This window comes from Astatotilapia calliptera, chromosome 7 (assembly GCF_964374335.1).
Source record: "Astatotilapia calliptera chromosome 7, fAstCal68.1, whole genome shotgun sequence".
In the NCBI taxonomy this organism is placed as follows: domain Eukaryota; kingdom Metazoa; phylum Chordata; class Actinopteri; order Cichliformes; family Cichlidae; genus Astatotilapia; species Astatotilapia calliptera.
Genome location: NC_137428.1, coordinates 28,307,464 through 28,322,562, shown reverse-complemented (window position 1 = coordinate 28,322,562; position 15,099 = coordinate 28,307,464). Strand labels below are relative to the sequence as shown.

Genomic DNA, 15,099 nt, shown 5'->3' with positions numbered 1-15,099 from the left:
TATGGCAGCATGACACACTATAAATGTACACACTGGATTGTTTTCCTCCAGGTCATCATACCACAATGGTCCCTTATCTTTTTTCTTTTTTATGACTCAGGTATGTAATATCCATAACCAAATCATTTTGATAACCCTTCTCATGCTTATCAAAATATCATAACATGCAACAACAACAAAAAACATTAAAATGAAATGGTTTCACCCATTTTAATTCCCTTCTTGCATGATTACAATGTGTAATAAACGCAAATACATTTAAGTTTTTGAATAAACACAGTGCAAGTTAGATACGTACCCGTATTCCTGGGTACTCTCTCTGGGATTGCTTTAGGGCACATAAAAGCTGGTTAATGTAGGTCTTTGCCACAGTGGAAGAGCTTTTTAATGAGAGAAGGGAAAGCATTATGGGATAATAAAAGACACCATCAAATGAACCTTCATTTGATTTCCATTGCATTAGGCTTATTGACTGGCGTCAGTGCCAGGCTGCTCTGTAAACATTTCTTACAGAGTGGTCTGTGGTCATGTGTATGTACTTTACCTATGTATGTGTGTCCTTTTCATAGTGTTATGCAAGCAAGCCTTACACTAAAAGCATCTACAATACAGGCATATGGGGTCATATCTGTACAGGCAAACAAGCTCTTTGTTTTGGATGGTTAGTGAACAACAGTGAACATGTGTTGCCCGGCACTGATCAAATCGCTGATCACAACAGCAGCAAAACAAACAGAGTTTTAGTTGTAAGGCCTGTGATGTCATCACACTTCTCACTTATAGAGTTACAACTGAGGAAGTGGAGACTGTCAGAAAACAAATACAGCACCTTACACAACAGAATCTGTTACATCCCACATCAGATCTGCACACTGTTAGACATCTCCACATATGATACCACATATTTTAAATACTTCAAGGTTTTTCTACAGAAAAAATCCTAGATGTGCAGGAACCTCTATCCAACTGATCGTGGCTCAAGAAGTTTGCCTTGTTGGGAGTTCGCCTTGACCGAGACTGTTCGAGCCGGGGCTCGAACAGTCTCGGTCGTTGTGTCCTTGGGCAAGACACTTCACCCGTTGCCTACTAGTGGTGGTCAAAGGGCCCGGTGGCGCCAGTGTCCGGCAGTCTCGCCTCCGTCAGTGCGAGTGTGTGGCTGGGCCAGTGTCCAGCCACCAGGGTGGATGTGGCTACAACGTAGCTTGCAATCACCATGTGTGTGTGTGAATGGACTGGACGTGTAAAGCTCTTTGGGGTCCTTAGGGACTATTAAAAAAAGCACTATACAAATACCAACCTCTAATAAAGCTCTGGGCTTCCTCAGAGGAATAGCACCTAGCTACTGGTACACGTATGTGGATGATCCTCAGACTTCAGAGTAGCCACACCCTCAGACAAAAACTGGTCCATCCTAAGAACAAAACTCCCAAACATAATGCCAGATTTATAGGAGGAGTAAAGGAGGTCTTCTATTGCCATCTCTTATGTAGCAGGTTTGTAGAGAAACTCATGAGAATTTCTTCTCATGATATTATAGTGCACTTCAGACCCAGCCACACCCTTAGAGAAAAACTGGTTGATCTCAAGGACCAAACACAAACTGAGCAACATAGCGTATACTTCGCAGTGCATCAAGGAGAAACCAAGCAGTCACTTGTGAATGACCATCATTGAACGGAGGTGGTGACACCAGCTATCAGCCACCTACAATGCAGTCTTGAGATCCTTTCCCAGGTGCTTTCCCTACTCATACCTTCCCTGAGATGACCTCAATAGGGGCACAGTCTCTGAGTGGTTTCCCCCACAACCCCTGACGATGGTCATGACCAACATCTTTTTCACACTTTGGCTCATCTGATGACTCGCATGATCAATATTGGGTTAACAACCACCTCCAAGTGGAACAACCCACACTAGGGGGCAGTAGGTCACATCATGTCATGTGACCTATTGAGGTCACTTCAGCCAAGGTGTTTTTGAAACAGAAGAAGCCTGTTGGATGAGAAGTGAAACATCTTCACAACTTAAAGTCTAGTTTCCTTCTTTTTTCACGCTCTTCAGAGTATCATAACCTGGATGAGTGACAAAGTTCAGTTCAGTGCTGCAGCACAAAAACACCACATAATTGTGACATATTTAAAGATATTTAATTTTGATGGCATACAAACAACACAGATAGCAAAAACCTGCACATTACAAAAATTATATTATCTTTAAACATTAAAGTGCACATTAAAAAAAGAAACTCCAAACTAAAAAAATAAAATTTTACATTAAAAAAACAGATTTGCTGTCGAGGCTGATTTGCTGAAATTTCACGTTTGCAGAACATTCCGTGTGTTCTGAGAGCAAGATATTTGAAATAACTAAATGTCTTTGTCATGATATTTCTGTGATTTTTGAAGAAAGGGAACAGTCATTCTGTTTTAATGGGAATGCCTGAACATTTACAAAAGTAATGCAGCTTCCTCTGTCTTTCAACTCCAAAATATCTGTTGCTCCTCCCAGATTTGTGGCGGACGTTGCTGCTTCCTGTGCAGAAGATGCCAAAATACCTGGCTGATGCTGGACTTCTGATGGGGTGCCAGTTGCTTTTTGGTGTCCGTTGGGTGTATTACTGTTAGGTACAGAATCTAAAATCTCATGAGAGGCATTTGATGTAGTTTTCTCAGCACCGGAATCTGGAACATAACTATTTACCATTGTGCCACATGATAAATCCTCTTTACTCGTACGGGCAGATGTCTGCATGATACTAGTGCTCCTTACACCTCTGCCATCAGCACTTTCAACCCCGAACACATGCCCATCCCTCTTCCCCAGGATGTGCTGATAGAGAATCTTGCGAAAGGTATGTCTGAATTCTCGAAGGCGGTAGGCGTAGATAAAGGGATTCACCACAGAGTTGGCATGGGAGAGAATGATTGCAATGTTCATCACCCAGATGTGTGGGCGCTCACAGTCCTGGCAAATATGGTTGATGCAATTGATAATATGCACAGGAAGCCAGCACAGAGCAAACAAACCAACGATAATAGCCAGCGATTTTGCAGCGTGTACTTCCTTCTGCAGAATCGAACGAGATGAGCCAGAAGATGGAGTTTTCTGTCCAGGAGCAGGTACGTGTGCAACTTTGAGGCTCATCATTCGAAGCTGTCGGCGAGCTGCCATGAAGATATGGATATAGATGACCAACATTATCACCAAGGGCACCAGCACGCAGCCAAAGAAATTGAAATAGACCATATAGTCAAGGGGAACCACTCTCTCAAACAAGCAATGAGTCATTCCTTCAGGGCAGCCTTGGCTTTTGGTGGCAGTTGTAGTGGAGTTCCAACCTGTGTAAAGAAAACTGTGATTTATTGCCAGTTTCATCCAAAAGCAAAATTATAGGGTTTCAGCTCAGCTCAGTTTTCCTCAACAATCTCCTCAGCAGTTAGGACCACTTAAACATGCTTAAATATGCAACTTAAACATGAAAACATGAATAAATAAATGTATGCATGTCTCTCTTGCCACTGCCAGTGCAGATAAGAACACAAGACCTTTCTAGAAATACATTGTTGATGCATTTATCCATTTACACTATACAATGCAATAGAATTGTTGTAATAAGCAGTGGGAAGATATACAGACAGAAGCGGGGCATCCTCCCTTACACAAGAATAATGTTTGCTTGTTTGCATCAAAATACCTCCTCTGCATGATTTTGACTATGTAAAGGAAGGTCGTTTCATGTTTCACACAGCATCAATTAAAAGCATTGACTCTGTGTGGGAATTGGCAAAAATCTTTCCCCACCTGTGTTCCAGCCAAACATCGGTGTCAGGCCGATGCCCACTGAAAGAACCCAGCACAGTGCAATGATGCCCTTTGCCCTCTTCCCTGTCACCAGACTGTTGTACCTAAAAGTTTGAACAGAACACAAACATGCATTATATATGCAGCCAGTTGCTTTATCTACTCTGTCAGTGATAGCATTCCCTCGAGACAAAGTCAATACAGTTTAAATGAAGAGAAAATGATTTGTGCGCTGAAGCATTAACACTTTATTCATTTAATAAGCGAAAGCAGGACTTCAATTGGCCCGCTTTAAAATGCACTTACAGTAATCTGATTATCTCTGCAGTGCTGATGCCCATTTGTAGCTATGGTAATTAAAGACAGCACTAATCAAGTGTTCAAAAATCCCTTAAAAAAATAAGGATTTCTTAAAATTAAAAATATATTGATTTCATTAGGGCATTGAATTTTTTGTACAACACTCCCGTTGTGTTACATAAGTGTAAATGAAACTGCTGTTGTTGTAAAGGACATTTCCATTTAGGTCAAGTTACTAAATGAAAATCACATAGTGGATGCTAATATCAAATAATTTTCATGCTGACATGTCACATTTGAGTGATATATTTTAGCTTTAAAGGTAAAGTACTGTGAAAAAGTCTGGAGCTACTGCTGATTTCTTTATATTTTGCTTAGAAAGCTTGAATTCAAGAACATAAAGTTGTCAAATACAAATACATTTATATATGTATTTCTAATGAGGTCAGCTACAAAAATAACTGTTCCCATAGGCCAGGTTTTGCCTACTAATGCTCTGCACCAGAACCAAACCTACAAAACCTTAATGAAGGTGTGGACATGTATTTATTGTGGCCGGCCTTGTTATGCATGTTTCTGTTTCACAGCAAAAAAAACCAAAAAACTCTTGAAGGATATTTAAGTGACTCATACAAATATGATTTATCAAGTTTTGCTGCAGCCAGTTAAGTCTAAATTTAACACTGGAAAAAAAGCTTGTGTTGTTTTAGTTGTGGGATTTATGATAGTTGGTGTTCATTTATTTGGAATGAGAGAGGGAAATGTCATCAGAAAGATAACACAGCACTGTAAACGCAGTGTAAAAGTTATGTCCTGTCCTGTACCTCTTCCCTTTCCCAGTCCTCACCCTGCACGTTTAGAGTCCAGTCCCTTTCTGCATTTCATTATTAATACTAGTATTTAGTATGTTGTATTTTTCAACTGCATTTTAAATTTTCAGTCACAAAGAAATGGTAATTAAAACATGATTAAAATGTCTCTACACATGCAATCGTCAAAAAATAAAACTGGAAATAAGGAAGAATTTGAACTGGTACAATTATATTAAGCCTGAAAGTCAATACTTGGTATCATTACCTTTATTCTTTATTCTTAGTTAAACTTTCTTGTAATTTCTTGAAGTAGGCTTTGGGAATAATTCTCCAGGCTTCTTGAAGGACATTCAAGGGTCTTTTTTGATAGTGTTGCATTCTATCCAGGTATGCTTTTACTGCATTGGCAGTGGGTTTGGGATTGTTGCCATGCTGAAAACTTAGACTAGTACCAATCAGATGCCTTCCAGATGGTACTGCATGGTGGATCAAAGTCTCATGGTATGTCTCTTGTTCGTAGTTCGGTGTCCAGCACCACTGGCAGTGCAACCCATGACAAAGCCTCTATGTTTCTTACAGATGGCTGTAGACTCTCAATGTTCTACTGCTCGCCTGACCTCCTCCATACATGTTGAAAACAACTTAAACCAAAAACTTTCGATTTGGATTCACCATTCGATAACCTTCTTGGGTAATTTGGCATATCTCAGCCCTTTTTCCCTGTTTCTTGACAGCCATTCTCCCACTGAGATCATTTTGGATGAGGCTTCAGTGAACAACAGATGGGTCAACTGAATGGCCAGAGAAATCTCTCAGGTTCTGTGTCAGGTTCTGGATCTTTGCTCTGTTTTTTGATATTTCTTGAGGACATGACTTTCAGATACTGTTCATCTGCTGTAAATACATTTTTTGGCCTGCCACTTCTTCTACCTTTGACTTATGTCTGTGCTGCCTTTGGCATTTTTCACAGATAAGATTCAACTAAAGAAGTGGAAACAAATTATGTATTTTTCAATAGACTGCTAGAAACAAAGTGTCTAAAGATATGGCTGAAAATGTCTTCAGTAAGGGTTGATTTTATTGGCTCAGTGTTTAGCTCTCTCGGATCTGGATTTACTGACCAATAGCTGTCCTTACAGCAATGCACAGTGTGGTCAAGTCTCTAATGTTTTGTGAAACCACTTAGTGGATCCTTGATTACTGTGGTCTATGCTGAGCACCACACTCAGTCAGTAAATGAAGATTTTAAGAGGACCTCAAGTCTCTTTGCTATACTTCTCCGGATGCTTACCGGATGCCCGTGGTGGCTGTAATTACTTAAATCTTTAAAACAGATACTAATTAAATCTGGTTCTATTATGTGTTGACACAACACTGGTTTAGCTCCCGAGTTAGGTGCCGTTTTCTATGTTTCAATGATTAATTGTTATGAAAATGGTCAAGTACAACAACTGTTTGAAAACTGAGTGAAAAAGCAGCCATTGTCAAAGAAAGACCAGAAAGCCTGGTAAAAATACTGCTCAAGACCGCTTTGAAAGAAATTACAAACAAGTCCCCAGGAGGACCCAGGACACGCTGGGGAGATTACATCTCTCAACTAGTTTGGGAACGCCTTGGCATTCCTACTCCCATTTGAGCACAAAGAGGTGACTCCGGAGAGGGAGGTCTGGGCTTCTCTGATTAGTTGTCACGCCGCCTCAGGTAAGTGGTAGAAAATGAATGGATGGATAAAAGCACTGGAAATATAAAGAAAGAGGGTTTGCTCATGTCTTTGCACAGCACTGTATTGAAATCTTCATATGCACAACTTTTGATGCAGGAAAAGAATTAATTCAGAAACCTGATTAAGGAAATAGAAGTTTGAAAATCACTATGAATTATCAGTATACCCAGCATCACCTTGCATACACTGACTTAACTGTCTGTGTATTTTTGACTGAGATGTTGCATGGCCAACCTGGTAGCACTAGGCTTCATAAAGCCTCCTAATAACTACATGATTAGTTGTTCTCTGGTCATTGGTGCTGGGGCTGTGTCACATAAAGACACAATCAAACTGTTATGCAACCGCTTATGCAAATGCATCACCTGCTTTGGATTATGGCTCTGTGGTGTGTCAACAGATGTGTTGCAGAAACAAGGAGCTTTGTTTTAAGCTTCTAAATAAATGATCCATTAAAGAGCAATACTATTTGAATGCTGCTGATTTACATGAATGCTAATCATGAAAGCTTTAAGTAGATTTAACCAGTTCACCTTCAACAACACTAACTCAATTAAGCCTGTCGAGCGATGGAGCCATGTTTGTCCGCAGCTGGACAAATTAGCCTTCAGTTAAAAATAGGATCTCTCTATAATTTAATGCCCTTTGCTACACCACTGCAGTGCATGTGAACATTTGACATCTGCTGCTGATTCTGCAGCTGGAATGTATGATATCTCAGTTGAAGTTTCATTACTTTCTCTCACCTGAGTGGGTTTTTGATTGCAATGTAGCGGTCCACAGCAATAGCCAGCAGACTAAAGATGGAGCTCTGAGTGAGCACGAGGACGAAGCAAGCGATGAACAGGCAGCCGTAGAAATTTGCACAGAAACCAGTACTGAAAACATCACAGATTCAAAAAGGGTGTTTATCACTACAAACCCTGCCAAAAAAAAGCAACAGTACATTGTGACAGATCTTGTAGTAAAGGATGCAGGTAACACAAAATTTGTCTCATTTCCAAACTGAATAAGAAGGAAACAATACCTAATAGCGATAGCGAAGGGAATCGCCAGCAGTCCCACAGCAATATCAGCGATTGCCAGTGACACTACAAAGAAGTTGGTGATGCTCTGCAGGTTGGAGTTGAGGCAGACAGACCAGCAGACCAGGACATTCCCAGCCACAGACAGGCAAGCAATCACCAGCTCCAGGCCAATATAGACCAGACTGCTATTCGGCATGGTTGTTTTATTCCACGTTTTTGCTTTCTTTGTGCCGTCATCCCACACACTCAGCTGCTTCACATGTTTTTAGACTAAATACCTGCTCGCCAAACCACATGGTATGACTGAACAACAGAGCGACTGTGTCACAAAAGGACAGCCAAGGCAGGAAGTTCCCACCACAAGCCAGTGCACTTTGAGGTCTTCTCGCACCCTTTGGCGTCACAAACCCTGCGTCAGTCTGTTTGTCTTCCTCTTTCTTTTTGTGTCTTAAAAAAATAACAATCTCTGTTCTGTTGGGTAAACTTGGTCACAGGTGGCAGTAGAATGCACAGGAGGGAAGTTTCCACAGTGGCTGCAAAATTAAGAGCAGTGTTCTGGAGAGAAAGAAAGAGAACACAGTATCTCTGTAAAAACAGATTGCAGGCCGTACACATACACATACAGGATTTGAAAAAAAAAGAAACGAAAAAAAAAAAGCCATTTATCTCTAGAAGACAAGGGGGCAGGTGTTTTTTTTAACCATACAGGGCCAAAGCAGACAGCCCAACAATGGACCTTTTATTTTAGGAAAGATTTCCCAAAACCCTTCTACGTGCTAATCATTCCCCAGACTGGCATGGTTTCCTATGAAGTCACTGATAATAACGCAAAATAAACCACCCATAAATTTCAAAGAAATTGTTCTATTACTGGATTTTCTTTGCTGGGCGTTTTACTACATTTCTCGACTCTGTATGTTAGGTCTATTATAGGAACACATTACAAAATGATAACCTTCAAAAATAGACCTGTATTCAGTTTGCTGAGGTAAACCACAGGGTAGTGAGAAGGAGAAACAGGTCAAGGATGCACTAAGCCTGGAAAGCAGGTAGTGCATTATTGTTCTAATAACTAAACTCGTTGTAGAAGTTCGTGTGGAAGCCTGCTTGGAATTTTAATGAGATATTGCAGATTAGTGTGTTGAACCTTTTTTTCTTCTTTGTAAAATGTTAAAACACTATGTGTGGGGTGAACAAGTACTGGTCCAACCCAACGGGCTTAATCATTTCCGGACTGAGTTTATAAAAAGACTGATAATGCTTGTGGCTGGAGGCCACAAGACTAATTTTGCATAAAGCCCAGAGAAAGTAGGGAAACCACCTAGCTCAGCTTTGTCTAAGACCAACAATATGCCTTACAGATTAAAAAGCTCACTTATTAAACTACTTTATCTCATTTCCTTAATCAATGCACAAACCGATACAAAATTAAATGAAAGGTGTGTTGGTTGTACTCTCAGCTTTCTTTTCCAATGGATTCTGGGAACTGTGGTGCATTAAGTAAAATACATGAGATCTTATAACTTGGACCCCACATTCCTAGGACAAACGTAATTAGAGATGTTTGAAAATAATTCTCAGGTGGCTTTGTGTCTTGTCACTATAAGTGTCTAAGTCCTGTTGTAATTCTTCATGGCATCAATCTAACAAGCTGCTGGAAATATTCTTCAAAGATTTTGGCCTATGTTGACACAATAGCATCACACAGTTGTTACAGATTTGTTGTTTGAAAATCCATGATGTATATATCCTGTTCCGCCACATCCCAAATATGATCTATTGGAGTGAGATCAGGAGACCGTGGAGGCCAACTGAGTGCTGCAAGCTCAGTTGTGTTCCAGAAATGCATTGTCCTAATGGGAGAAAAAAACTGGCTCAGATAAACTGCTCAGTCTCTCTTCCACTCGACCTGACATCAACCTATTGATGAGCTTTGTGTTTTGGTTAGGTTGAGGTTAATAAATCATTTTATATTTAAGTAAACTTCTTGCATGAATTCCCTCCTTGTCATCTACTTTGAACCAGTTCGTGTTAACCTACTAACTTAGCTTGTGGTTTGCCAAATGCTTATCTAAGTTGAACTGGGTCTTGAGTACAGCTAAAGTAGTTGTGGTATTTATCATTGTGACAAATATCCTATTGAGTTCTACACAAGACAGCATTAGTTTGGATTTGTTGTTGTTATTATGTGGTTGATGATGGAAGAGACCAGCATTAGTATTGTACTTGGCTGTTATATATATATATATATATATATATATATATATGTGTGTGTGTGTATATATACACATATATATATAGTAAATGGAAAATGGTAAATGGCCTGTATTTGTATAGTGCTTTACTTAGTCCCTAAGGACCCCAAAGCGCTTTACACGTTCAGTCATCCACCCATTCACACACACATACATATATAGGTAAGTAAGTAAGGCACAGGAGTGCATGCATCCTCCTTTGTATGCTTAATTGTCTGATCTCAATAACAGACCAAACATGTTTTCTCTTCAGTGTGACAGAATGTGGTTGAAGACAATGTCTTTGGAGAATTTCCCTGTTTTCCAGGAAGCTCCCAGTTTCTGGTTGCTTTTTGGTGCTGGTAGAATTGCATAAATACCCACCACAAGTATCTGTCTGAAGACCAGGGTTAAGACGAGGGTTAAGATTAACTTATACTGAATAACTAGGATTAGGGAGCATAAACTCTGTGACTGGTGCTTCACCATTGTATTTTTTCTTGTGGGTTTCTGGCCTTACTAAACACATGGCTGGACTGATCTTGTGGTGTAACTATGTTGCAAAGTTAACCTTGAATAGTGTTGCGAAATATTTAGCTTAGTAATTTTTGTCTGGTAGCTTTGCGGTAGACCCCATTAACTGCTTTGATTTGCTGTGAGCTTTGTTGTAGCTTGGTTCCCTCTTCGTTGGTGTCTTGGACATTTTGGTTAGCGTGGAAGTTTTTGTTTGTAGGAACCTTGTTGTGTGTTACTGTGGTTGATGCTCATACTTTAATTCCAGCTTTGGTTGTCTATTGCTGGAGTTTTGCAATGCAATGTTGTGTTGGTGTGTATGTGGTGTTGGGCAGTTCTGATGAGATCTGGTGCTCATTTAGGTAGCAACGATTAGATTTTCACTTGCTGTTCCTAGGGTAATTGATTTTTTTGCTTTGTTTTGTCTCCCCCTTGTTGAATCAATTTGCAAGGATAGATTTGCTATCTAGAGCAGATACTACTTGGACTACACAGTCACGTGGTTATCGTTTGTGGGCCTGGTTGTGTGGTTGCCATTTTAATAAATGGAGATGTTTTAATCTTGCCTTCTGTTATTGCTTTTTCTCTTTCCAGAATAATTCGAAATGCCAACAAGGAGCCTTCATGTTTTTTGTTTGTGTTTGGTTTTGTTTTGTTGTTGTTGTTTGTTTTTTTTGTTTTGTTTTTTTATTTTTTTGGGGGGGGGGTAAACTAGTAAACTACTTGGTTGAACTCCCTCCTTGTCTCCTACTTTAAGCCAGTTTGTGATAACTATGGCATTTAACGATGTGTAGTTGCCACTAAGGAGGCCAACATGTGCCAAGAAAATATCAGTGGACCACTATTAGCAGCCTGATAAAAAGCAGGAAGGATCCACGCTTCCATGCTGTTTGCACTAAAATTCTGAAACTACCATCCAAATGTTGCATTAGAAATCTAGACTTATCAGACCAGGCAATGCTTTCCAATCTTCTATTCTCCAATTTTGGCAAGTCTGTGCAAACTGTAGCCTCAGTTTCCTGTTTGACAGGTTCAGAGATGCTCTTCTGCATACCTTGTCGTGTAAGAGGTGGTTATCTGAGTTACTATTTCCTTCCTATCAACCCAAAGCAGTGTTGCCATTCTTCTCTGATCTCTAACACCAACAAGGCATTGACTACATGTGACATTGCAAGCCAATTAAATAACATTTGTTCCCCATTCTGATGCTTGGTTTCATGGTTACCTGACAAAATACATTGAAGAGCTGGTATTTGTAATGTAATATGAATTGTCATGGTGGAGGCTTTCATCAGCAGAAAAATCTGTGAAACTCATTAAAACCCATTTAAACATCCACAAATCTCCTTCACATTTCCAGGCCAGTCCCAGCCTTATGTTTGGCACCTGTATTTTAGATGATCTCAAGTTGTTGTCGTTTCATAGTATTCTCTTAAATCCCTCCAGTGAGAATAAACTAAAAGTAATATTACACTGAGGAATATTCTTCAGAGACTCAGCAACAGCTTCTTAGTACTCACCCCCTCTGCATTAAATTCTAAACTTTCCCTTTACCCTTAAGTGTGGGCTGGCTGATTGGAAGCTCAAGGGTGTAACTGCTGTTGGAACATGCTAATGACGCCTTCTTAGTTTACCTGATCAAAACATTGATATGACTAAATCTGACTTTCTTTCAAGATTTTTCCTGAAAAAAAAAGAACTATAGTAGACTTACAATACACTGATAACCAGCATGTTCCTTTGCCTGAGATTATATTTTTGAGGTATGTTCAATTTCTGTGAGCAGATCATGACATGGTCCTACCAAGCCTTTTTTTTAGGTTAATAATAAAACATGTTCGGTCATTTTTATTGATTACATCTTTATTATACCAAAACTATTCTGAGAGAACAGTGGAAGTTACTGAATACAGTGAAAGCAAACTTGATACAACCAACTTCCTGCAGAGGTGTGAGGTCTAGATACGAGATAAGATTTGACGATTTGATAAGATTTGAAGTGTTTCTTAGTACAAGACTTATTCACACAAATTCCTATAAGCACCCTGTTTAATGCTTGATAGTTTTTAATGTAAAATTCACAGTCTGGTGGATGCACTGGGGGCAACTCGGGGTTCAGTGTCTTGTCAAGGTCTTGTCAAGGCATGTCTTTTGTCCTGCCTTCCTTCTCCCACCACAACTGGTCATGGCAGATGGCCGCCCTTCCCTGAGCCTGGTTTTTCCTCCCCACTGTTGCCAAAGTGCTTGGTCATAGGGGCTCATTTGGTTGTTGGGTTTTTCTCTGTATGTATTATTGTAGGGTCTGCCTTACAATATAAAGCACCTTGAGGTGACTCTTGTTGTGCTTTGGCGCTTTATAAATAAAATGGGATTGAATTGAAAATTGAAAAGGATTTTTTGACACGCATGCTAGAAGGGTCAGGGATCAAACCACTGACCTACAAAAAAGATGATGAACTCCTTCACCTCCTGAGTCACAGCCACCTAATCCACAACAAAAACACCCTAAACAAAAAATAATTAAGAAAATAAATATACGTAGGAGTATTGGCATCAACCGAAATGTTATTTTTTTGGGTTTTTTTGCATGTGTAAAAGTGTAAAAGGTATGAGCTATCCATCCTCATAAGCTGCTTTGATCTCCTTGCGTCAGTAAGACATAAAATACTTCTGTTCATACTTAATGCCTTTTAGGACTGTGACTCAATTTCAGTATTAAACGTAAAGTAATCTGAAAAATGTTGATATTATTGTAATATTTGTGAGAGGTTTTTTAAAGTTTCAGTTTTAAGTTTCAGCTTAATTTCATTGCAGTGTATTGAGTAATATCAAAGAACTGCAATGCCGTGCATGGAAAATAAGATTTTTCCCTTTCAGTGCTGAGCTATATTGTGTGAATTTGATTTCAATATAGATGGATTTTCCATACTCTACTTACACTAAGTAGCGATATCCTGTGTGTTGCAGTTAATCCCCAGGCATTATCATAAATAGATATTTTATTGCTATATGCATCTGTGCTGTATGCTCTGTAGATGTGCTCTCACAGCCAGCAAAACATATAAAGTGAAATAACAGCTGTTTATTGTCCCTAAAGACATTCATGAATGTTTAAATACAGTTTCAGATGCACATTTCATACTCTGCTGATCACATATGTGCAGCTCTACTTGCATTAATCCTGGCAGTACACTGGACCAAAGTCCGACTTTTCCCTCTTTTATTCTCCTACTGGAGCTTTCTTAGAAGCAAAAGGAATTTAAAAACCAGTCTTGGTCCAGCAGCTTTACAAAACTGAAGCAAGAGACTGCATGAGCATGGAAAACTTTCAGAGTTTGATTGAGAAAACTAAATTGGACTTTTAGTTTAGAGACTATAACATAAGATATACATTCTGAGTTTACCTAATACTTTTCCAGCACATTGCTTTAACCTTCCCCTTCACTTTACCATTATGGTCATAGCTGTACATATATATAGATTCTCATAGCAGCCTTGGAGGAAGTGATAAGAAAATACACATCCTGCTGGAGGGGATCTGCCAGAGTCCTGCCAATCAATGTGCAAGTTCACCAAAAGTCAAACAAATATAAGAAAATTTGGTTTTGTTACTCCTGGCAGCACTGTGGGTATGAGGGAATGAGGAATGAGGGAAGAACTGATCTGACAACATACTGGGAATTCCTGACAGCAGGAACAGACAGGACAACGGAGAGGTAAACAATGTGCAGGGCAACCGAAAAGCTTCAAAACGGTGTAATATAATATTTGCCCTGTGACGGAAAAATACGTACTAACTACATGAACTGAGGTACAGTGAATGCACTGCTTCATCTTATTATAACAAGTTTACTACATTACTACATTTTTTTCAAACTTCAGCCGCGTTAAAAAACAATTTTCAGTAAAACGTCCCCACTCCATTGCAATAAAACTTTAATATATAAAATAATGACACTTTGATTTACTGGTTGAAGAATAAGGAGTAATCCAAGCGTGTCAGACGTACCGATGTTATTTGAGTGGGCGTTTACCCGGGAGACACCTGTTCCTCTGTCAACTTACAACTTCGACTTACTAATTATGTCTGAATAGGAAGAAAGCTATTAGTTATTTCTTACCTTATTTTTAGAGCGATTGGGAGGGGGGGGGGGGCGTCCTTTTTCCTCCACGTGTTCAGATGATCACTGTTCCCGCAGTAAATTCAAATTTAATAAATTAAAAGCGCTGAAAAAAAAGATCAAAAAAGGGGGGAAGAATTTAAACCGGCAGACGAGGCAGTGCGTATGTTTGACAGGAGAGGTCTGAAGGTGAGCACCGACTCGATGCAACAGGAAAACGCTCACCCGCAGCCTCGCCTCGCTTCTCGAGTGTGTAGGCTGATTATACTGCTTAAGTTGTGGGGACATAAATCTGTTTAGTCATACTCTTTTGGGTCCCGCCTTCTTTTTGAGAGCAAAGCCAAAGCCGTTGCTATGAGCCACTAATTTTTCGAGTGTGGACTGAACTCTGGTTAAAGTCAAGAAAATGATATATTTAGGTAAGGTTTGGAGTTGGAAAGGCTTGGAAATAAATTCAGGTCGGCGCAGTGTTGTTGATGTTAGAAACACGACTGTGTGTGGGTGAGTGGCCTAGAGGAATGGAAATAACCGATCATAGAAGAAAGAAAGTGATATTTAAAGAGCAGA

The 15,099-nt window shown here is 39.7% G+C and overlaps 1 protein-coding gene across 2 annotated transcripts; it reads right to left on the bottom strand.

The window, feature by feature from the left end:
• Positions 1-2,125: 2,125 nt before the first annotated feature.
• Positions 2,126-14,790, bottom strand: adora2ab (adenosine A2a receptor b). 2 transcript variants are annotated; one of them, XM_026174076.2, is made up of 5 exons: positions 14,533-14,790; positions 7,664-8,219; positions 7,383-7,514; positions 3,802-3,905; positions 2,126-3,338 (listed from the first exon to the last, which is right to left on the bottom strand). In XM_026174076.2, exons 2-5 carry the CDS (start codon positions 7,858-7,860, stop codon positions 2,380-2,382), a joined length of 1,392 nt encoding a protein of 463 aa, XP_026029861.2. In that variant the 5' UTR covers positions 7,861-8,219; positions 14,533-14,790; the 3' UTR covers positions 2,126-2,379. The 2 variants fall into 2 exon arrangements, with proteins under 2 accessions (XP_026029861.2, XP_080160488.1); XM_080304362.1 differs by lacking the exon at positions 14,533-14,790 and having other exon boundaries at positions 7,664-8,935.
• Between the last annotated feature and the right edge of the window lie 309 nt (positions 14,791-15,099).